The following is a 22,789-nucleotide window of genomic DNA, read 5'->3' on the forward strand; positions in this document are numbered from 1 at the left end:
TTTTTTACGTAAATCGAAGGTACGATATTTTTAATATAGGCTCCCATAATTTGAAAGTCGGATTCCAAGAAATACAGAAGTTATAGTTTGTTTAGTGTGTCACGCCAGAGTTCGAAGCTGCAAGGAACATGAGTTTAAACGCGTTTTTCGTGTAACCACGTTTTCAAAATTGACATGCAGGATAACTCAAAAACTAGACGACTCGTTAGTTTTGGACGAAGCTCATTCAGTTTGTTATAAATTTCTCCACGGACTTTACCGTAACTTATACTTTATTTCTGATTTAAAATACTTTTTCAGACAATATAAGCTCGACTTATATGCCGAAAAAAGTATATTTTCCTTCTAACGCTGTAACTTTTCTAAGCTTTCATGTTTCTCTTTCAGAATAGGCATACTTCCAGCATAAACTATTTAACTTTAAGCAAATTCCTTAGCTTTTGTATTCTGTTGAATATGACAGACGCTACACCTCGCGTTAATGATGGTTACATCGTCGAGAAGGATCGCAAGACTTGCCTAGTATTCACTAAACAATAACAAGAATTGAAACAACATAAAAATAGTCTATTTATATTTCCAAATCGTTTACTTTCATCTTACCAACAGTTTTCTTCAAAAAAATTCGCAAAAATCACTTACTTTTGGACCTGTTACACGATAATCCCCTTAATCAGCCGGGCGAGGATCGGATTCTGGGTCCAAGAAGTAACCTAAGACCACCCCTGCCCAGATCTATCGTCCAAAATCCATCTGTGATCAGACAAGTAGCACAGATACTATGTCTGATGATCATACATAAACGGTGCAGGTTGCATAAGTCTTACAGACCCATGCACGGTTCGATCAAGTAGTATAGGTCAACGATCGATTAGACAATCAAGCTTTCACACGGTACACGGAACGTTCCGCTGAAACTTCGGCGATGTTCAACATCCCTTAACATCGCCACCATCCTGTTCACACCGTGTATATAGAATCTTTTCCTCCCACCCACCCTTCGTTCGTTCGACAGAGGGACACAGTGACCGTTGACTCAAATATTCGCGCGATTTGAAGCAATTTCCAGTCTCGCGAACAGGCTCATAAATCGCTCAACGGTGGACAGTTTATCTGTCCCTCCGCGTGCACTTGCGGTATTGTGCCCACAGGGGTGTAGAGAGGGATGGCCGTGGGGGAGAGGTGAGTCCGTAAGCGAAGAGAAATGATTGGAGGGCGCGTCGTTCGCGCGCGACGCGAGTCACAGAATAGCCAGGGACGTGCCCGTTATCGACTTTCCATCGACACGCTGGTCACTCGAGCCTGTCGAAATACGATTGGCCTTTCGAGCCGCTGACCGTTCCTACCAACGACAGATCGTTGTAATTAAATTCCATCAGAGGGTGGTGGCGGACCTGTGGCGGGTGGCTCAATTTTGCATTTAAAACACCGGTAACCGACACACGCGTTTACGTTTAATGGTGTCCCGACCAACTCGACGGCGATCTTGAAAGGAGAAATTTCTGGCTCTGTGAAACTGCAATCGGCCCACGAACAAAAATGGGACCGGAGGATCTTTCGATGGAAATAAACGGTAGTGACGGACCATATCCCGGTTTTCGTAACCGAATCTGTATAAACTCTACTCTGCGCGGACGGCAGCTTTTAATTATCGACGAAGACATCGATACTTCCTGGCGGTGAGCTCACTCGTATCGACGTTCTCGTCAATTCCAACGCGAAACGGTTCATTACTCTGGCTTCGTTGAGAGGTGAATTCGGAATATATCAATGTTTCGGTACTCAGCGAAATGTGAAACTGTATCTCCTGGATGTTCGACTGGACGAAACCGGTACTGTACTTCGATAATTTGTGTAGTTAGGGGACCATGGTTCTATGATGTTTCCCGAAGACACCTGTCGATCGTGATTATTCTATTCCAGGATGTTTGTGGATCCCTTAACGTATTCAGTACGGACAACGAGTATACAAGTGGTCCATAGAAGGTTCTCTGTGACCGAAGGACGAGTATACAAGTGGTCTATAGAAAGTTCTCTGTGACCGAAGGACGAGTATACAAGTCTTCGAAATGCTGTTCATATCATGTCTCCCTGGTCGTCAGAAAGAACGTTGCGCTTTGGTATCGCCGTACCGAAAATGTTAACGAATACAGTAAATCCCCGATGAGTGTTGATGAGGAAAGGTGTAACTTTAACTTTTTAATGAGGCTTACCAAGGGATAGAGTTTGGAATTCTGAAGCCAATGATATTTGGTTCAGCCGCATGTGGCCATTAGTTTAAGAAATATTTCATGTTGAATGTCGAAGAGCCTTCGAACACTTGTCGAGGATTTACTGTACTCTGTAACGTACGAGATTTATTCAGAAAGGTTCGACTAAGTCTTATTTCCAATGAGAAAAAACAACAGTCCCTCGTTTGTTAATCAAACAACTTAGTCCCGATGCCTTAAAACGACAAATTTAAAAGCCTCTCGAGTTGGTTCGTCGACCACGACGATTTTCTATCCCGTTCCGTCAAAGGCACGACACCCGGTTGAATACGTCCGTGAATTAGCTTAGAAGACCCCCACTGACACTTTGTGCACGGTTACTTTCCCATTCCATTTTGGTCACCCTTTCGCCTTTCTCTGTGCAGAACCCTGAACACGGTCCTGTCCACGGAGCACATACCCGGGGCGGGACACGTTCCTCCATTATTCATGACATTATTTTCCAGCTCGATAACTAACGCGATCGACTCGACGGGAATCCTCGCGGCTCGCAAATCCATCCACGCGCGGCGGCGACGGAGGCACGATAAGCCTGAAAAATTCACAGTGGCGGCCGTTCCTTGCACCACCCCATTCCGGGGGTCTCTTTTACCGTTTGAAAACGATGAAATAATTGTTCTACACTTTGTGAAACCATCTGTCTAGAATGTCGTGTGGGGGAATATAATTATTCCTACTAGGGGACCGGTCCGTGAGGTGTCGCAATATAGTAAATCATCCATGAGTGTTCGAAGGCTTTTCGACAGTGAAGGAAGTTACTACTAAATAACACTATTTTTCTTAATTACAAGTAGAACTTTGCTTAAAGCAGTTTAGTCACTTTTTTCTGCAGAAGAAATATAAATATATGTAGTTTAGCTTTTGTTTAACACAATTTTACCCTTGTATACGCTCCCGCTCAGAAATACCAGGAAACTTAACGAATACAGTAAATCTTCAATGAAAGTCAAAGGCTCCTCTGCACTGAATGATCTGACGTCAAGCTCACCATTGGAGGGTTCCTCTTAGAACCAGTGAAGCGCCTATTGGTCTGAACATTCAGCGTAGAGGAGGCGTCGAACACTCATCGAAAATTTACTGTATCGAATTGAAAATCAAATTCGAACGCTGTGAAATGATTGTGTACGAAAGTGTTTGGAAGTTTGTAATAGTTTATATACGCTCTGATCTACCTTATTGACGTGTTCGAGGTGTTAATAAAAGATGGGTCTCGATTCGTCTCGATCACGGAGTCAAACTGACGCGGATACAAATACGGGATACGCTCGCGGAACAGCGGCAGGGGAAATCCATTGAAATGCCCGTTGGACAATGGTGAAAACTTACGATATGCGACGGCTTAGGAAGCCCCGAGACCGGGGAAACGTGAATAGGGATGGAATCGCGGAAATTCATGAAAGGCCGAAGCGCCTCGCGATGTAACATAACCGACGGATCTGAATGCGCGCCACGAGAAACTGTCTTCTCCCGGCGAATTGCGTGAAGTCGGAAAGGAGGTCACGACAACGACGGTGCGAAATTTGTTAAATGTGTTGTAACGAGGTATTTACCAGGCTTCTGATCTCGTTCTCGCCGCCCGTTTAACAACCAGAGCAGAGTGTTCGTTTAATTCAAACGGATCGGAACAGTGTGTGTTTATGGTCGTTAACGTATCACATGGAACAAGTTTAATACACGTATCCCGTGTATCGAATATCGGTGTGTGCTGTTGTGTATCACATTCTTCATTCAATCGTCGAATAAACGCGTTCCAATATGTAATCCAATAAGTTTTCCTTAGCAACAACGGGACATCCGTTGAATTTACAAACTTCTCGATTCAAACAAGAAATGCAACTAGTTCTTTGTTGCTGCCTCGACTACTGCTCTCAGATAATCTCAACAAATGTTCTTCGTGGGAATTGCGATAACGATTACCCGAGACAAGATTAGAAACTATTAACAAACATCGATGAAGTTTCTAGTTTTATTGTGCTCGCAACGAGATGAACCATCGAAATCTGTCGAATGCTCGAAGGGAAACGGATGGAACGTTTCTAGGTTCCTTCCAAAATGTCCAACGACCAATAATACGAGCGAACAGCTTCGGGGCAATGGAAACAGTCCGGGCTTGCACAACAGTGTTGCCAGTAGCTTGGGTAACTAGCGTCGGCTCGGACGAGATCGAGCCAGTCAGAAGCTGGCGGCAATTATCGGAGCGGCGTGATCAAAAGCCTATTGATTCACTGATGCACCGAAATACATAGTTTCCACTTGAATGAATGCATAAGGCCAGTGGCCCGCCCCTCGCCGGGCAATCTTGATGCTTTCATTGCTGCTCAAAGACAGCGCCGTTTAACGATGTATCACGGCTGATTGGTCTCCCGTTTAACACCAGGTCCCTGTTTCCTCTATGAAGCTCGCTTTTGGGAAGGACGAATTCGGACCTCGGAGAGTACAACATGATTTCTGAGACTTGTGTTGTTTCATCGATTTGGACGGTAATCGCGGAGGAAAGATGCTTAAACACTGGATAACAATTTTGGTTTTGTCAGGTGAAGTTGGAGCATATTTCACACAGTAAATAGTATATGACTGTTAGTGATCAGCCAAGTGAGATGGAATCATTCCTGATCAAATGGAGAACACATAAGTGGGCTCAGACAGATGAGTAACGTGGCGCAGTAGTCGAATCGGATACCTAGAGATTCCAGTAGAATAGGATCGTTATTAGCCAGACAGAGTTGCGGTCTTTGCAGACGAATTTCTAAGATCTTCACTTAATACTTACAATAATATTAATATTTGATGCTATTAATGTTGGTAATATTTCATTAGAATTTGTAAGATACTGCCTAGAGAGATCAGTAGAATAGGATCGTCATTGGTCGGACATGTAGAATTGTGTCTTTTGTAGGCAGTTTTGTAAGATGATAATTTACTATGTATAATATTAGTAATTTGTATGTCCCTAATAATATTAACAATACGTCACAGTAATTTATGCGATAATATCTGCAAATTCCAGTAGAATAGGGTCGTTATTGATCAGACATCTAGTGCCGCGTCCTTCGTTGGAATGTTGTTGTAACGTTGAATAGACTCTTATCGGATAATTAACGTGGCCTTAACCACTACGTGGACTATTGGAATAGGAACATTCTTGACCAGGCAAGTGAAAGTTGACTACACATTAAAAAGATCGTTAAATGTTTCCTTACCCTCAGATCTTGTACGGTAAAGTGACCGTACAGAGAACACTGGAAAGTTTTGCTCGCGGTCGACCAACATCTTAAATAAACAGTTGTCAACTTCTATTCTTCTTTTTTTTTCGGGTGACCTTGCTGTTCAATCTTGCAACTTGTTAACAAAGTTAAACAAAGCCCAATTAAAATTGTATTCTCTGCAATCCGGCCCACGTTGTTCAGAACCGCAAACATTGTAACGAAAGCTTATTCTACGAGCGAGGCGCGTCTCTCTTCCTTGGGTTTACTTTCCGTTTTATCTTCTATTTGTACACAGCTTTCGGCTGCAACAAGACGGAAGGTGAGTTCCTTCTCGAACCACACGCGAAGCAATCTCGCGAGCCGGATATACTCGCGAAAGAATAACCGGGAAACGTGGTTCGAGAGAACGGAAATCGTTAGAACGACCCGCTAGCGATTTTTCGATCGAAATTCATGGTTTGTCGAAGTGGTTGGAAAAACAATATTATTGACCGGGAAAAAATTATATTACACGCAACAGTTACTCCTGTGCATCGAGATACCGTATGAAGTTTATTGTTTACTGTGGCGTGTGCGAATTGTTGACTCGTGTTATTACTAAATTGCGGATTTTATACATGTATCATGTACAAGGTTGTGCAAAACTTGGTACAGTCAAACTTCTTGTAAAGTTCACCGAGATTTTTATTTTTCGTTGACTCTTGCAGTGGTCTTATAAGAGTAAATGAATTTCTATTTTACTTCAGTCCTTATACAGAGTAGTCTGTAACTGGTAATACAATCGGAAATGGAGTGATTCTACATAAAGAAAGTAAGTAAAAAATGTAAAATAAAATTTTTTTGTTGGAAGCTTTGTTTTCGACTTTGTAAATCTGATATGCCTGCAATCATTATTGTAATAAGTAGAAATGGAGTGCAAAGAACAGACGCTCTAGCCAAGTCCTATTGAATTGCACGTGTAGCAAATAGATTTCCAAAGTCGATTCTTTCGAAAATGGTGTCCCAAATGAAAAAATTTTCTTCTATATTTTCGACTTATTTTGTTTATGTGGAGTCACTCCTTTTCTAGTTGTTATCAGTTACCGACCGCTCTGTATAAGTTCACGAAAATCGAAGTTTACAAAATTGTAATTAATTGATTTTGAACATTCACAGTTTAGTTATTACGTTGGGACGATATTCATATCAATAACAACACAAATGGCATGCTTCTACGTGCACGCGGGATCGTTATTCAAATGTCAATCACGTTATACCCACGTATAGGCAGTGAAATAGAAGCAATATCAAGATGTGGACATTCCTGCCCACTGAAGTCGAAGTCTACGTTAGTAACGTTGATAGCCACTAACGGAGATCGACTATGAAATGTCAAGCAATATAGGATCATTAATTAGTTCGAAACACACCGTTCTACAGCAACCATTGTTCCCATGTCCCTTGCGTTTTCGTAGACACACTGGTACTCGGTGAAGTGAATAGCGATGGCAACGAGGCAGTTCCGATTCCGCTCGAATTAATTGATTGTTAGCAATCCGACAGGCGTTCGCGCATTAAAAATTCAATCATACGCGCGGATACGTGCTCGACTGCAGGAAATGCGGGGGAAGTGTGACCGGTGGAAAATCTCGATGAATCTGCAAGCATAGAGGTGTCTGTTTGCAACTTTTTAGAACTTTCTTTTGCAACACGAAATACACAGTAGAACTGTAATATAAATAGTAGAGCTTGTGCACTCGCTTAACTCCTTTGTTCCCATTGTTTCCATATGGCCACAAACTATAAATTACGAAATACAATATATGTATCAGGTATTTTTCATATCTGAGAATATATAATAGTTTCTTCTAGTCTTGTATAGACAGTGTTCTACACATTTGAATGTGTATTTGAAATTGATCCTCTGGTTCATTCATTTGACGGAATTCAAGCGTTGAGTATTGTTACAAATGCAATAGTCACTTACAAAACTGTAATTTCATTCAAACACGTTAAGTCGGTTTGATTCATGGTAAGGAAAATTGGGTTTTATTACGAATAATAATATTATGATGAAAAGTATCATATACAACTGTGATGAAAGTAAAATCGTTAAATGGTAACGAATTAAAAATGCCATTAGACGGTTTCAAAGTGTTATAATGTTCTTGTGAATCATTTATATGACTCTCATATACACAAAAATAAAAGAAAATATTTCTTTGGTCATTTTTAAATAATTTGGGAATGAAAGGGTTAACAAGAGAAATACAGAAAGGCATTCGATATTACAAATTCCGAAACCAATCGTCCGAATTTTCCTTTCATCGTTTTTAATTAAGCATTCCAGCGAACAGCATCGAATACGTGCACATGCACTCATTTAGCAGCGACACTAAACGCCAAGTAAATATTGAACAATGAATAACACATGGCCGAAGGGGTGAGGGGGGTGCACTCGTTTAATCGCGATATTAAACTGCAATTAAACATCCAAGCACGTTCACGTGCGCCCAATAATGCTACGATACGTTACAAATCTTTAATTACCCGGTAATATTGTTCTGTCGAGATTAATTTTAAACGAGAATCGTACGTGTCTCTGTCCATTTGAAGTAAACTGTATCAAATATTCCGACGCGTATCAGATAACCGTCCACGGAGAGAGGGTGGAAAAAGGGACGGAATGAGGAAGAGGAGGAGCGAACGTTGGAATACGAGCCTGTAAAAAAAAACCGAACAAGCGGCGTACCACGCATACCGAGGACTCGGTGTCGATGCATCGTCGATTTGATACGATACGATGATGCAACGAATCAACCGTATATAAATTCACAGTTACCGCGGAAGATGGGGCCGCGTCCAGGCGGGCAAACGTGATATAAACGCTGATTCCCTCATACGCGGTTCTTGCGCGCGTAAATCTCACGATTTACGAGCGAGCGTGTGGCTCCGCCGTTCAAGAAAAAGATGGCCGTAGCTGAGACCGCGAGAAGGGGCGGGGTGAGGGCATACCGACAAGCGTGTTCCGTTGGATGCTACTCGTTGTTGCTCCTCGACGCGTGAATTTCAAACGTTATAGGATTCGAGGTGAGGAATATCGAGTGGCGTCGTTTTGGACGAATCGTGGACGGAATCGCGTGACTGACCACGATCCGTGGAATGCTTTAGGATTCACGTTAGACGTGACACTTGCGATTTATAAGATAAAAGTGTGGGACACTTTCAGGGTGGTTTCTACTTGCCAAACTAACAATAAGACGAAAATCAAGGATGAAGGAAGTTGTAATATGGTAGTTAATTGTTGTAGGAATGGGATTAAAATACGCGTGGAAATATTAATTTTTAATATTTTGAAGGATTTTCGGTTTTGAAGTACGTTGTTGTATCTGCAGTAAAGAATTGTGTAACGTGTAAATGATTAGAGGTATTGGTTGTTCTTCAATTTAACGCGACAGAAGCCGTTCATTTTCATATCCATGTACTCCTTTAAGAATAACGACATTGCTCCTGGAGAATCTGGCCATGGAGTGGAGAAAACAGTGGTGTTTTCTGGTAAAAGGACTGTGTTGTACAGCACGACAATTTTGCCACAGAATCTCGGAGACGCACAGTTTCATTCTGTTGACACACCTTTATACAGTTCCAATATATATATTTTGCAGACGATGAAAACTCGTTGGTTCACGGGATCGTCACGGAGGAGGGTCTTTTCGACGGGACAATCTTCACCGCCTCGGACGAGATTTACATCGAACCGGTCAGCAGATACTCGCCGCTCGTGTGCCATAGGCAGGACGGCGATGAAACGGACACCACGGACGCTGTGCAACATCACACCATTGCGTATCGTTCTGTGGACGTTAGCATACCACCGCGGAACGAATGCGCCAGTGAAAGATTCCGAGAAACAACTCTGGACGAATTGAGGTGAGCGAAGACAGTTTTAGTTTTCGGTGGGAAGGTGAATTAGTTTGTATTATCAGAAACAGACCTACACCATTGACGTTGATACATCGGGTCTACCGATAAGTAATTCACTATCTTTCGTAAATTCAGTAATAATTTTCTGGGAAATTAAAAGCTTATCCCGTTTTGGTGATATTTCCTTGACATTTATTCAGTTATTTACCAGCAATTCTCAGAGCGAATTATGAGTAAATTGTCTTAACTTGATATCTTCGGATGTCTTCTTTCACTGTTGGTATATCATTGATATTTGCCCCAATTCTTCAACATTCACCGCGATTACAAGAGGAAATGAACAGAAAGGTATTTGGAATTCAAATTATTTTACCAACTTACAAGGGAAGGCACGGAAGTGTTCCGCTCCGATTTTGATGAAACTTCGTAAGTCTGTTATGCAGTCAAAAATAAGGGATACGTATTTTTGTTATCGGCTGAAACGCGACTTTAAGGGGTACAATCACCCCTCGAAGTTTCGACCCGAAAGTACTATCTCGAAAACCAGAGGAGATACATGAAAATTTCTAATGGACGAGGTTTACGTTTTTTTATGTAGAATAATACGGTGCTAATAAATTGTCCAAAATATAATTTGTTTATAACAAAAAAATTTCGGATCGAAACTTCGAGGGATGGTTTCACCCCTTAAAGTCGCGTCTCAGTGGATAAAAAAAAATACGTATCCTTTATTTTTGAGTACTTAACAGACATACAAAGTTTTATCAAAAGTCGGAGGGGGATACTTCCGTGCCTTCCCTTGTTAGTGGAGTACTTATTATATTAAATTACTGAAGCCACCTGTCTTACCTTCAGTGTTCACGTTCCACAAATTTCACGAGTCAGCTATACAGTTTCTTTCCCTCGTCTGATCAAAATCGCCCCTATTCTCCTTGCATATCCAATCACACATCCGCATCCCGATAGGCAAACAGTCAGTTTCCGCCTGTCTAAATGAAGTTCGCTCCGGTTTTTCGTGTCGGATAAATGACTTACCTGTTCTACTTACCTCTGTTTTACACACCCAGCCCCTAACAAAGTTATTCCACGCTGCAACCGGGTCACGATCCCTCCAAGTACACAGAAATACTTCCATCGAAATTATACGTAAATCGAGCCGAATTTATCCCTTGTAACCAGCAGTTCATATACAGTCCTCGAGGCGTGTGTGTGTGTGTGTCTGTGTATCATGGACGAGTATAATATCATCTTGTTGGCCCGGGCGCGTAATACATTCAATATTCCCGGTACAAAGTTAATATCAACCGGTGTGACGTGGCCCCGAGACCGGTTTAATAGAATTTCAAATGGCACTAGGCGCCGTGCCGCCACCAGGGGGTCGATTTCCTCCTCCCTCTCTCGTTCTCTCTTCCTATTTTTACGCGGCTCGATAGCCAGGCACGAGCTACCCTCTCTGCGAGCTCTGGGAAAACGGCTTTACTGGGAAACCCGGTCAAAGTGCCGCCTGCTATTAATCGCGAAACGTCATCGGTTCGGTGTTAACGGAATTAGTGGTAGTGAGGGGGAAGTCAGTGGCGAGGTGTTGGTTCAAAGGGACCCTTCGGAATGGCGAGACCGATGATTTTCGTGGGATGTGTGCGCGCGCGAGCGCGACGGCACGCGGCCACAATTAGAGAACACGGTCGGTTGGAGCTGATTTCGGACGGTTCTTGGCATCGATTAATGATAACGTTCACCGCCCCTCCCCGTCTACCCCAACCTTCGCACGGCAACAGTTTTCGGATTGGGATGGTACGAGTTTCTCCAATTACCCCGTTGCCCGAGATAAACAGTTCGAGGACGGGCGTTACTCTCGTAAACTTTCGTTCGAACGATCCGAATGGCTGTCACGTGACCGGAATGTGCTACCCGGTTGTTGTCTCGGAGTATTGCACGTATACAATGGAGGGACCCCGTTGTCCACTTTGTTTCCGAACGTGATTGTGTTCGCGTGCGTCTCGAGACAGAAGCATTTCCAACGTGCAGGCACGGAGTGATTGTGATCGTGTGTATGTTGAACGGCAAGCGATAGAAATTCTTTTCTTGATTAATTTAATTTTAACAGTATCAAATATTTTATTCAGGAACATACGTAAACTGTCAATCGTAAGTATTAGGATAAGGGGTTTGTGTGTGAGAAAAAGGTAATGTCTTGTGGTAATCACAATTATATTATTCTGTGTTCGGTTGAGCGTCAACCTCTTGAGAGATACTTACACATGTGTGAGGTTAGTTTTTCTTTAAATCAAACGAGATTTCTTACGATACAATGACTATTACTGTGACTAAATATTCACTAGAAAATTCTCCAATAACAGAAAAAGATATCTTGTCCACTGATTGACATTAATATTAATCAATACATCTTAAAGAAGTGCTGCTGAAAAAAACCATTTCCTTCTGGTCTCACTAAATTCGTCTCCAAAGAGGTTAACACCGCCTAAACAATATTTCTTTCAGACTTTCAACTGTTTCGTAATACCAACATTTATAAACTGGAATGTAGGAGACCAGGATAAGGGGTGTCTGTAACAAACCATAGCAGCACGGTTGTACAAAAGAATCGTTAAAAAACAGAGCTACAGAATGATTGTAAGGTGGGTGTTAGATGGATCCCGCGGGTTCAGACGCAATCTCGCGGTAAGCGGGGAACGTGCCAGGGGGGAGGCCGGAGAAGTTTCGCTGAGAACGATTACGGAAGTAAATTGGCTCCCCGGGGCTGTTACGTATTATTCGACATATGTCACCCTTATCTACGGTACCCGCACCACCCGACGATTTCTCTCGTTTATCCGTGGAGCTGGCGGAGCTCTGATCAGCTCACCGTGAGGGATTCACTGGTCCGCGTGCGCTGCTTCCTCTCTGCGCCGTTCCCATCCTAACCGTTCACAGGCGAAAAATCGTTTTCAGGACGAACAGGACGTGGAGTGGATATCTCGGGGACACAATGCGGCCGCTTTATCAACACCAGAACGAGGGGAAGTCCCGGGCGAAACCGGGCTTCTATCCGAAGGATGCGAGAAAGAAAGACCCCATGGCGAGCTCGCACAATTTGGAGCTGCTCGACAGGTAAAAATTTTTGTATCGACCTTGCGCGGATAGAGGGGAGAATCACGACCCATCCGTTTACAATTCGAATCACCGGAGAAGGGACGCTTGAGACATTGAGAATCATCGGTCTTTTGGACCCCTTTGTAAACACTTCAGCGTGACGAATTCACCTGTCTGGGAGATTACCTTTTTCCCTACTTCGATCTACTGACCAAACGTTGAACAGTTACTGACTGACTTTTAGTGCTTCTACTCTCTATCGACTAACTTATTTCAGGTCACCTATTTTACTAGAAAGACACCTATCGAATGACTGGATCTTTTCTTGACTGATGAAACGTTTACTTATTCTACTTGTCCATATAGCAACGGACTTGTGCTACTTGGGACTGTTTAATAATAGATTCGCTTTACTTGTCTGCTTAAAAATTTTATGTATCGTGTCGTTCAGAAAGTTCTTTTACATCGCTATACGGTTTTGTATCAAGGAGGAATAAAGGTCGAGAGGAAAATCCATCTAGTACGAAGTTGAAGGGTTCTTTTTGCCGAACCTATCAACGTTGTGTATTACTTGTACTATGAAATGAATTGAGAGATGAGAAGCTTGTAAATACTAATGTGATATGAATTGAAAAATCTAGATTGTAAGCCTGTTCCCGAAAACGCAACCGTCCGAACAATCCAATACTTCCGTCTGAAGTAGGCAAGCTTGTTTATTCAATAGTTTTGTTTGGTTTCTAACTACTATCTCGTTCAGAGATGACTCTATTCCGCTTGCCTACTGCCCAACTAGTCGTTTACACAGCCATCGTGCAATTAATTGATTTCTTCCTCCACCACGTCGGTATGGTTAGAAGCTCTTAAAAACAGCATGTTCTGTATAGACTCTAAAAGCTTTACACGTTCGTTCATTCACGATCAGACATTTTTTCCATTCCTCCCCCTGTTACTTTCGTCTTCCTCCCGTCGAGTTTAACGCTTCCACTCCGGTTCCATTTACCTCATCCCGGGCTGAACACTGTCGATGAAATATTCCAGCCCTCGAAAGCAGCGCCAGCTACCCGAGGGTGGTAGCTCCAGCCCGGGCGAAGAAAAGCGCAATGGTTACTTATCGTCCCCGTCGACGATCCCGCCGGAATGTTTGCCGTGCGATGCTTGCGCTTCCATTTATAGAGCACACCTATTCCCGACAGAGAAAAGCCAGATTATCTGACCGAACGGTGGGGGGACGACCGCATAGCCGATGAAAACGTCAAAAATCGAAAGCAAACACCATTATCGCCGGTTCCAATTTAACGTTTCCTCCGACTAGGTTATCCTTATCTGGGGCCGTATTTCTGCTGGTCGGCTTCATTCAAAAAGATCGCTCGATTTGTTACTCGACTGTTAGTCACCTACCCGGACGAGGCCAATATTCCACGCGGGCAAGAAAGAAGAAATTTATTTTTGCTGGAAAATCTCGATTTTAACATTCCGCGTGCACGGCTTTGAAGTCACGGAAAAAAACTTTCTGTCATTTCGTGGTCGAAGCTTTCGGTTTAATTCGAGGAGAAATTTAATTTCCGAACAGCAACGAGAGGGGTGTTATAGGGACGTGCGTGTGTATGCAGTGGAACGGTCTCGTAGCGGAAACGTGTTCCTGAAATGGAATCAACGGAAAAATATGCAATGGCACGGTATCGACGGTAATCTCGTTTGAAACGGAATAAAGTGAAACGTGTCCCGTTAAATAGTACCGTGTGACGATTATTTTCCAGTCGCGAAAACATCGCCGTTATGTTTACTCGAATAATCGCTGAAGATTACAGTGAATCATCGATGAGTGCTCGAAGACTTCTCTGCACTGAATATTCGAACGTCATCCTCATCACTGGGCGCTTGAATTGTTCCACGAGAGACCGCACTATGGTGGGAATAACGTCTGAACAGTCAGTGCGGAGAAGCTTTTGAACATTCATCGATGATTTACTGTAGTTAAATAAAAGATTCCTTTCGTCCACAGGTTGTACAGAGCCAGGTATTCCAGAGTACTTCGTAAACGTACCTCTGTGGACCCGAAGAAAACCACTTGCATGCTGTATCTACAAGCAGACCACACGTTCTTCGATCATTACAAGTCCGAGGAGGCATGTATCGAGGTAATGACTCGTCACGTGCAGCGTGTGAACTCGATCTACAGGTATACTGGTAAGTATACATCACTGATGCATTAAATATACTTGAAATATCCGGCAATAGATTGTATTAGGTGTACAAATTAATTCGTGACCTACTATTCATAGATTTGTTGTTTATTTACAAGAAACCGAAATATAATTTCTACAAATTTACGTCGTTTCTCGGTCAGTTAGCGATGCCCCTGTTGAAAAAATGATGGCAGTTTTGAGTCGATAGTTAATTGTGGTGTGGGGGAAAAAATTAATTAGTACACCTGATATTATTAGCATTGTATACGCTAGTCTATAAACACGGCGACAGCTCGAAAAATCAATGAAAAACTTGTTCATGGGGCCATAGAAATCGGCAACGATTTCGCCCACTGACTAACAAGTGTGTGCGTCTTCTGTGTCTCATTCCGCTGTAATAACTTCGCGAAGCAATTAAAACTTTCCCCTGTCTGGACCTTCCAGTTAAACTAACTTTCTGCCAGCAGCGAATGGGGGGGGAGGGGGGGGTGAATGAATGTTCCTTAGCTTCGGTGCGGTTCCTTTCTGCTCGGCGACCGATTAATGTCAGTTTCTGTGTCTGACGTTGACCGATTGATTCCGCAGAACTTCATCGGTGGCCCGCTACAAACGACCTAACGCGTAAACTTTGAACGATTGTAATCATGGAAGAAATGAAATGAAAATCGGGGGCAGGATCGTGGGCTGGTGCCAGTCTTTGAAATCACTTCAACCTCCTCCGTCTTTATTCGTCGAACCTAACTTCTTTCTGACCATCTCAGAAGATTCTAATTTAGCCTGTAGAAGGATACGTGTCTGTCTGGCCGATGATGGGTATATACTACTTACACAGCCACCTTCGATCCGCTGGAAAAATCGCGAATAGTAACACACAACACGAAGTTCAACCGCGTCTGAACAAACACTGACCTATACTACTTGCTTCAAGAAAACGATTTAATTCTTTTCACTTGGGTTAAAAGCATTCCGTAATTTCATTGCCCACTCTATAGACCAACGGTGGGCAAACTTTAAGACAATATTGGGCTAAATTTTCATGTTAATAATCTACAGTAGTATAGCATGTACCAATATTAAAATATTTTATTTCTGTGACTCTGGAACATTTGAAAACGTGTGAAAAGTATTACATATGGCTCTTACTATCCAAGATCTTGTCCAGCCTTGTTACAAATTCATAATCTCTGCCATTGGTATATTTGTCTGTTCGCGAAGTGGCACATTCTACTCGAGGCTCACGACAACAGGATTGAAGCTCCTGCCCAACACGACCGCTGCTTAGTATCGGTCCCTCGTCACTTTGTGGGTTAACCGGGGGAACAATCAGACCCGTCGATCTTCCCCTACACGCACGGGTACAGAGAAGTGAACTGTGGAAATCAAGGGTGGACAGAACGTTCCTGAAAATCTCATTTGCCGGGCGCGGGCCGCGAATATTAAGCACGAGAGCCACGAGACGACAACCTCTCTGTTTCCTCGCACGGGCCAGAAGGGCTTTAAACGCCGCACCACCTGCCGTAACAACCGGAAAATATTTGTGTCTCGTGACTGAGCCGTGTTTAACGTAGCGTGACCACCGAGTACGCACGCGCGCGGTGGAGAGGATCCAGGCCAATAGTGCATTACTTAGAATTCCCTATCTCTTCCGTCGTGCGATTCGTGGATAAAGCCCCAGTCTTCCGGCAACGTTTCCGCCTCGTCTCTTCCCTGGGCCACCCCTGGTCACCCATCGTGGAATATACTAGGAGAAACGGTACCGTTCGAGCTTTCGGGGGGACGATATGGTCGGTACGATTATCGGGGCGCATCTCTACACGCGAGCATTTCGGATGACCGATCACCTAGTCCACCCCTCCCACGTGTACCCCCCCCCCACACGGAAACGTCGGCCTCATCCCTTTGTTCCCGGATTAAACGACATTAACTCTCTTCCCCCGAATCGCGATATGCGCTGCGAGCCGTCCACGTAGCTAAACGCTCTTGTCTGACGAGAGATCCGGAATTGCGGACGATTAAGGGGACGCGCCACCTCTTACCCCGTCTGCATTGCAAAGTTGTGTCCCGGTGATTGCCTCGTCTCTCGATCTCCGAGGGTTGCCGTAAGTAAGTTGCTGTGGTATGCACCCTGACAGTGGGATTTGTCGTTAACATTTTGTACGTTCTGGAGTACAGTAAATCCCTGATGAGCGTTCGAAGGTTCTTCGGTATTGACAAGGAGGGGCACACAGGTGTAACACTGATTTTTTAGTAAAGTTTAGCACAGCGAGAGAGCTTCAAATGATATTTGTTTGAGCCACGTATGATCGTTAGTTTAGGAAATATTTAATGTTAAGTGCCGAGGAACCTTCGAGCACTCATCAAGGATTTACTGTACTTCGACAAATTCGTGGTCATACACGCGGACGTCAGTGGTATTTCGAAGTTGGAGTTAGTTGATATAAACAGTTGGAATTGCGGTTTGGTATTTTAGTCGTGAAACGTGGGTGGTTAGCCTGAAACAGGAGGCTGATTAGACGGAATTGAAAGGGTTAATGTTCTATTTATTTGTGAAATATGCCAGGTTTTTAAGTGAAATATCGCGACGAACTCGGTACGAACTTCGACGATCACGGCAATGTAATGCCTTCTTATGCACTCGGACCGTTATTTTTCGTGCACGTGATCGCGTTATTCTTTTTGCGGCCGCGGAAATAGGAAAACCGCCGCGATAATGCTATCTGAACGGTGGTATCGGCCAGTTTCAGCGTTAGTCATTACATACGTAGAACGCCAACCGTCGCATTTACGATCCTTATCTGCGTGGCTCACGTGAAAGAAGAAAAAAAACTTTATTTCCGAGCGGCATATCCGTGCGACAGCTGTCACGCGAAGCGTTACCCCTCTATTTGTTTGCCGCGTAATTTTTTACGACATCGGCACGTGAACCGCGAACGCAGGTTACGGAAGTATTCCGCACGTATCACGCGACGATACGCTCGAAATTATTTATTAATACGAGGAATTACTCTTTCGTTCTTCGATCCGCCTTGTAAAACAGTTCATTGCGAATTTATTCGTTCTTAACGAGGAAGCATATTGAAACCAGACATACGCCGATTTTAATGAAGCTTGTATGGGAGACAGCTTTCCAAAAAATATTTCACACATATATTTTTTATTATGCATGTTAAGGGTATGGTGACAACTTACAAAGTTGAGGGACGAAAATATGTTTTCGGGAGTATTTCGGAAACTAGAGGGTCCAGGATTTTGGTAGACTGTGTGTTTTTGAATAGAGAATTTAGTCATATAAAAAATGTATGAAAGAAGTTATTTGTTTCAATAATACCCGTAAAAATCAGATTTTTTTGTTTAATTTTCTCATGTGACTAAATTTTCCGATTAGAAATACACAAATCAGGGAAAAAATCCAGAAAATATATTTCCATCCCTCAACTTTGAGGGCAGTTATCACCCCTATAACATGGAATATGGCCAATAAAAAAGAATACGTGTCAAATATTTCTTGGAGAACTATCTCCCATATAAGTTTCACTAAAACCTGTGTGCGCGGTTTCGGCATGATCCTCCGTAAGAACGATACCCGACGAAAATCGATCTTCCAGTACTAGCTACAAACTCCGTTATTCCAAATTCCCAAATATTCAGTTATCCGAATCCACTGAACTATCCACTGACATTGTTAGTAAAAATTCAAGTTTACCAGCGTCTGACCACACATAGCTACCTTCCACTTGTATCGATCCCCTAATTAAGATTTCAGATCTTCTTGTCCTCTTGTCTGATCAGAAACAATCCGATACTACTTACCGCAATTACCATAAATCCTCGTTAAACTCCTCGGTCTAGTTACCAGAAGGAACGTCTTAAATCGTGTGTAACACAGTCGCTCGCTAGCGAGCGTATGCATGAAACTTCGTCGTGTCAATAAATGTTCCAGCTACGCTACCTTGAACTTCCCCACGTTTGTACTACCCCCATCTCCTGAGCCGCGCGCTATTTGCATTATTTAGCGTCCCTAAGAAGACCTAGGTTGAACTTCCCCGTTCGGCGGTTCTGATGTTTTCGTCGTCGTCGTAGTCCCGCCCTTCTACCAAGCTGGTGCGCACCCAAGCTGATTAATGTAGAGCATTAAACACGGATACAATGGACTCCGTCGTTAATAACGCGCGCCCGAGCACGTGTGTATATTCCACGCGAGATATGGATGTAACGACGCAACCGGGCTAATGTTTACGGTGAAACGGTGACGTGGGATCGAGTCGCTTATGGACACGGGTCCTGGGCGGATTGTCTAACAGCCACAGTTCAGGATAGACTTAATTCGTAATTGTTAACGTCTGGTTATCGTCAAAAGTCTAACAGGTGTAACAACCAAGATCGGTGAGACAGGCTTTGTGAAATAATTATGAGTCTCTAATCGAGTAGGAGTTATTCTCGAGGATATTTACTATACGAAGAGAACACGCCAGATTCATTTATTAGTGATAATTATCGTATTCACTCTAAATTTAGATGGAGTCACATGTCTATAACTAGCCCGATTCAAATCCAATTTGTTTTCGGGGTTAGCCAACCGTGGAGCCTAGAAATGAAATTTAGTTTCGGTTTCCTTTTGCGAATATTAGATGCATTCATTGTACACATCTTTAGGTACTAAAAAGACAGATGGAGGGTAGTCGCCTAACGAGTTTACCGATCCGACTCTCGTTAATATGTTTATGCGAGTATGTGTGTGCGAGTTCTTTTTACGCCTCGAGAAGTCACGATGGATCGACAACGTTCCGCATAAATTCGTCGTGGGTAGAAAAGGAATCGCGATTGCGTGACGCGGTGTCGTTTTTCCAGTTTCGATTGGTATTCCCGCGGAGTAGGTGTTTGATTAAATGCTCTCCACCACGCGACGACCGCCGCCGCAAACCGTTCGTAGGGAGAGGGTGGGATACGTTGATCACTGGGAGGGAAACCCGAAAATTACTCGTGTCTGGGAGCCCCAGTGTGATTTTCGTTATCAGCTATCAGTTACCTACACGCCGCGTAGTTTCTCTCAAATCCTATGAATTTTGCGGTATCGACCACCACCGCGTATATTCCCCGTCTGTGCCGCTGCAATGAAACTCTCTCTCTAATTTGCAAAACCTTAGGAATTTCCGTGATTCACGTTCATTCGATCCGTTCCCGGAAATTGGTATAGTTTCTTGGGGCGAATCGATGCAAAATATGTATGACGACTGTTATGAATAAGATGACGGTGTTTTATTGGCTCTTTTGCAGATTTCAATCAGGACGGACAACCTGATAACATCAGTTTCATGATAAAACGCGTGAAAGTCCACGGTGAGGATGCTTTGACCGATTCGTCGTACAGGTTCACGGGCACGTATGGAGTAGAAGAATTCCTGGAACTTTTCTCCGGTAAGTGGACCGTTTTATTTTCCTCGTTCTCGACTCTCCTACGACCTTGGAAATCAATCAACGAGTACCACGAAGGTCCTAGTGCCTTTAATCGAATAACTGAACGATCCACAGGAACCTTTATGATACCCCATTATTATAATAATTCACGTCTGACCAGGAGTTGACCCATTCTTCTCTTGTATCCTGGGGTATCCCCACTTCGATTACCTACTATTAGTTACCTACAATTACAAGAATATTCCATTTACCTGATCAGCAACGTGTCCTTTCACTTGGCTGACCGAACCTAGACTTATTCTACTGAATTTCCCAATACAGACTTCATTCCAGCCATCTCGTTATTAAATGAACGATTGCACTTATTGATTCCTAACGTTTATACTTTATGCCTGACCGGTCGCAGGCTATTCTACTTACCCGACTGTCAACCCTGAATCGGTCCATGGGCCGGTCACAATCGCCTCTCCGCCAGCTTTGACGTCCAAAAGCTTTTGCCTCCCTTACCATCTTCGTTACCTAATGCCACGGTTAATAAAGAGGCAACGAAGCGAGATTACAGGGATTAAAGCAAAGCACGCGATGCTGTACGAAACCGACCCGATTCTCCTCTGCACTCGCCACGAAACCTCTTCCAGTTAATCGTCTTTAGTATCCTTTTCTACGATTCCTCTCGCTTCTGGTCAACCGCTACCTCGAACGAGTAGAGCTTCTTTCCGGGAGGCTTTTGATTTATAGGCTTGATTTATGTTCTTTCCGCTCTACGAACTAGTATACGGTGGAAGGCTCCTCTGACGGATCTTGTGGGAAGAATAGTGGTTCGTGAATTCGAATCCGTTCCTTTTTCGATCGTCCTTCCGATCGAGACGGTGTGTAAATAGCACAAATATTTAATCAGTCCCCTCGAACACCTTTCATCGTGACGTCTATTCATGGGGGTTGGGAATCGCGAATAGGTAACCGTGATGCATTCAACCTCCCATGAAATGAACCTAAAGTTTCCGGACAGCCGAGATTAATTATTACTGGGAGTCACATCTTCAACGCTAATGAGTCGCAGATCAATGGGGTCGGGGGAGTTCCTGTGAGTTAGGGTTATTGGGGTCATGATATATCCAGTTTGCCTTCGACGTTCCTTCGGGCTGATTTAAGCCCGGTACTTTGTCTCAGTCTGTCAATAGAGCACACGCGCTATACCCAACGCTCATCAGACTCCGTGAATATTTCTCTCCGCCACCTTTCAGTCCACCTCGCTAGCAACGTGTCTTCTCTAAGTTGCTCAATAGCCAATTAAACAGGTTTGAAGTCGTATACGATCGCCGTTCACGAGGCACGCCTTGATTCGATAAGGAAAACCGTGAGTTCCGATTATAGAATTAATGAGTGTAAACATTTACATTTATTATGGCAAGCCTTTAAATTGAAACATTTCACTATCGTTTTGGTTGAACAGTGAACAATAACGATTGAAAGGGATAATAGTAGCTGTGACATGTTACAAGGAAAATCGATGGGAAAATGGAAGGAAAAATCGACGAAGATGACAGTACCAATGAGGAAAGGATAGCATGACTGTGATTGAAGAAAGATCTGAAAGAAAGAAAAATGTAAAAGGAAGAAGAATTTGAAAGAAAGAAAAATGTAAAAGGGAGAAGAATTTGAAAGAAAGAAAAATCAGGAAGGAGTGAAATTATCTCGATAACGTATCCCTGGACAGACCACGAGCTTCGGTCGACGCTCGGCCATGTCAGACTGCTTATGAATATTATAATTATGTTCCACTGATGCAATCCATTATCGAGTGCCGTCAAAACGTTACTATGAATTATGCTCAGTACATCGGTCCACGAGGTTTGAGTTTGTGTTGTCTGTGATAATTACGGAATTTTCGGGCACAATGTTTGCAGGTTAGCGGCGATAATTAGTAAGCGGGATAACGAAGCTTATGCTTCTGCTTGTAAACCGCCTCCCCGGAAACATACTATTCTCCCAACTAAAACGGGGGGGTTTGTAGCTTGAAAAACTTACTTTGTGCGTTACAGTATGAATTCATGGTTCGTTAGGTAAAGTCAGACTAGAGTGCTCACTTTAATCGCACTATCCGATAGTACATATCCATTCTACTTATCAGATTTCAGCTATATTGCAATATACATGTCAGATCAATTGTTGAGCTGTTTTACTTGACTAATCGAGACCCGAGTATTGTACGTGTCAGAATATGGATAAGCCATTCTACCTGTCCTGGTTACGAATATGGGCTGTTCTGTGGGTTCAATCAGAATTCGACCTGTTCTACTTGGCGAACAAGAGGACCCGTTCCCTTTGTTTGATTAGGAGACATTCTACTAGAACGTATATACGTATGTACTATTCCACCTCACTGTCGAGCAATTATACAGGGTATCTCACCTAACGCAAGCACCTTTAGTATCTCACTTGCTTTTAATTAGCAAAAAATTTATTTTAACGAATGTTCAATGCGATGTAGATCAACTTCGATACATTTTGACACTAACCCCTCTATCAGTTATTTTATTATTTATGTCTACTCTCATACATTTGTGGATGTTTCGTGCTCAAGGTCACATGAAGGTCACAGAATTATATGTCATCGTATTAGTCTGGATCTCAATCTGGAGAACAATTTTTTGGCTTATCATAGTATTCGTTCCTTCTAACCGAATAATACTTTTACCTCACGTTGTTTTTATGTCTT

The 22,789-nt window shown here is 43.1% G+C and overlaps 1 protein-coding gene across 1 annotated transcript in view; it reads left to right on the forward strand.

The window, feature by feature from the left end:
• The window catches only part of LOC107185984 (disintegrin and metalloproteinase domain-containing protein 10-like), a 178,742-nt gene that overhangs the window by 120,872 nt on the left and 35,081 nt on the right, over nucleotides 1-22,789 (forward strand). The window contains exons 4-7 of the mRNA XM_015573768.1: nucleotides 9,121-9,385; nucleotides 12,329-12,487; nucleotides 14,472-14,656; nucleotides 19,930-20,070. Coding sequence (XP_015429254.1) covers nucleotides 9,121-9,385; nucleotides 12,329-12,487; nucleotides 14,472-14,656; nucleotides 19,930-20,070 — 750 coding nt within the window. The remainder of the gene's footprint in view (nucleotides 1-9,120; nucleotides 9,386-12,328; nucleotides 12,488-14,471; nucleotides 14,657-19,929; nucleotides 20,071-22,789) is intronic.

The sequence above is a fragment of the Dufourea novaeangliae genome, unplaced genomic scaffold, assembly GCF_001272555.1.
Source record: "Dufourea novaeangliae isolate 0120121106 unplaced genomic scaffold, ASM127255v1 scaffold54, whole genome shotgun sequence".
NCBI lineage: Eukaryota > Metazoa > Arthropoda > Insecta > Hymenoptera > Halictidae > Dufourea > Dufourea novaeangliae.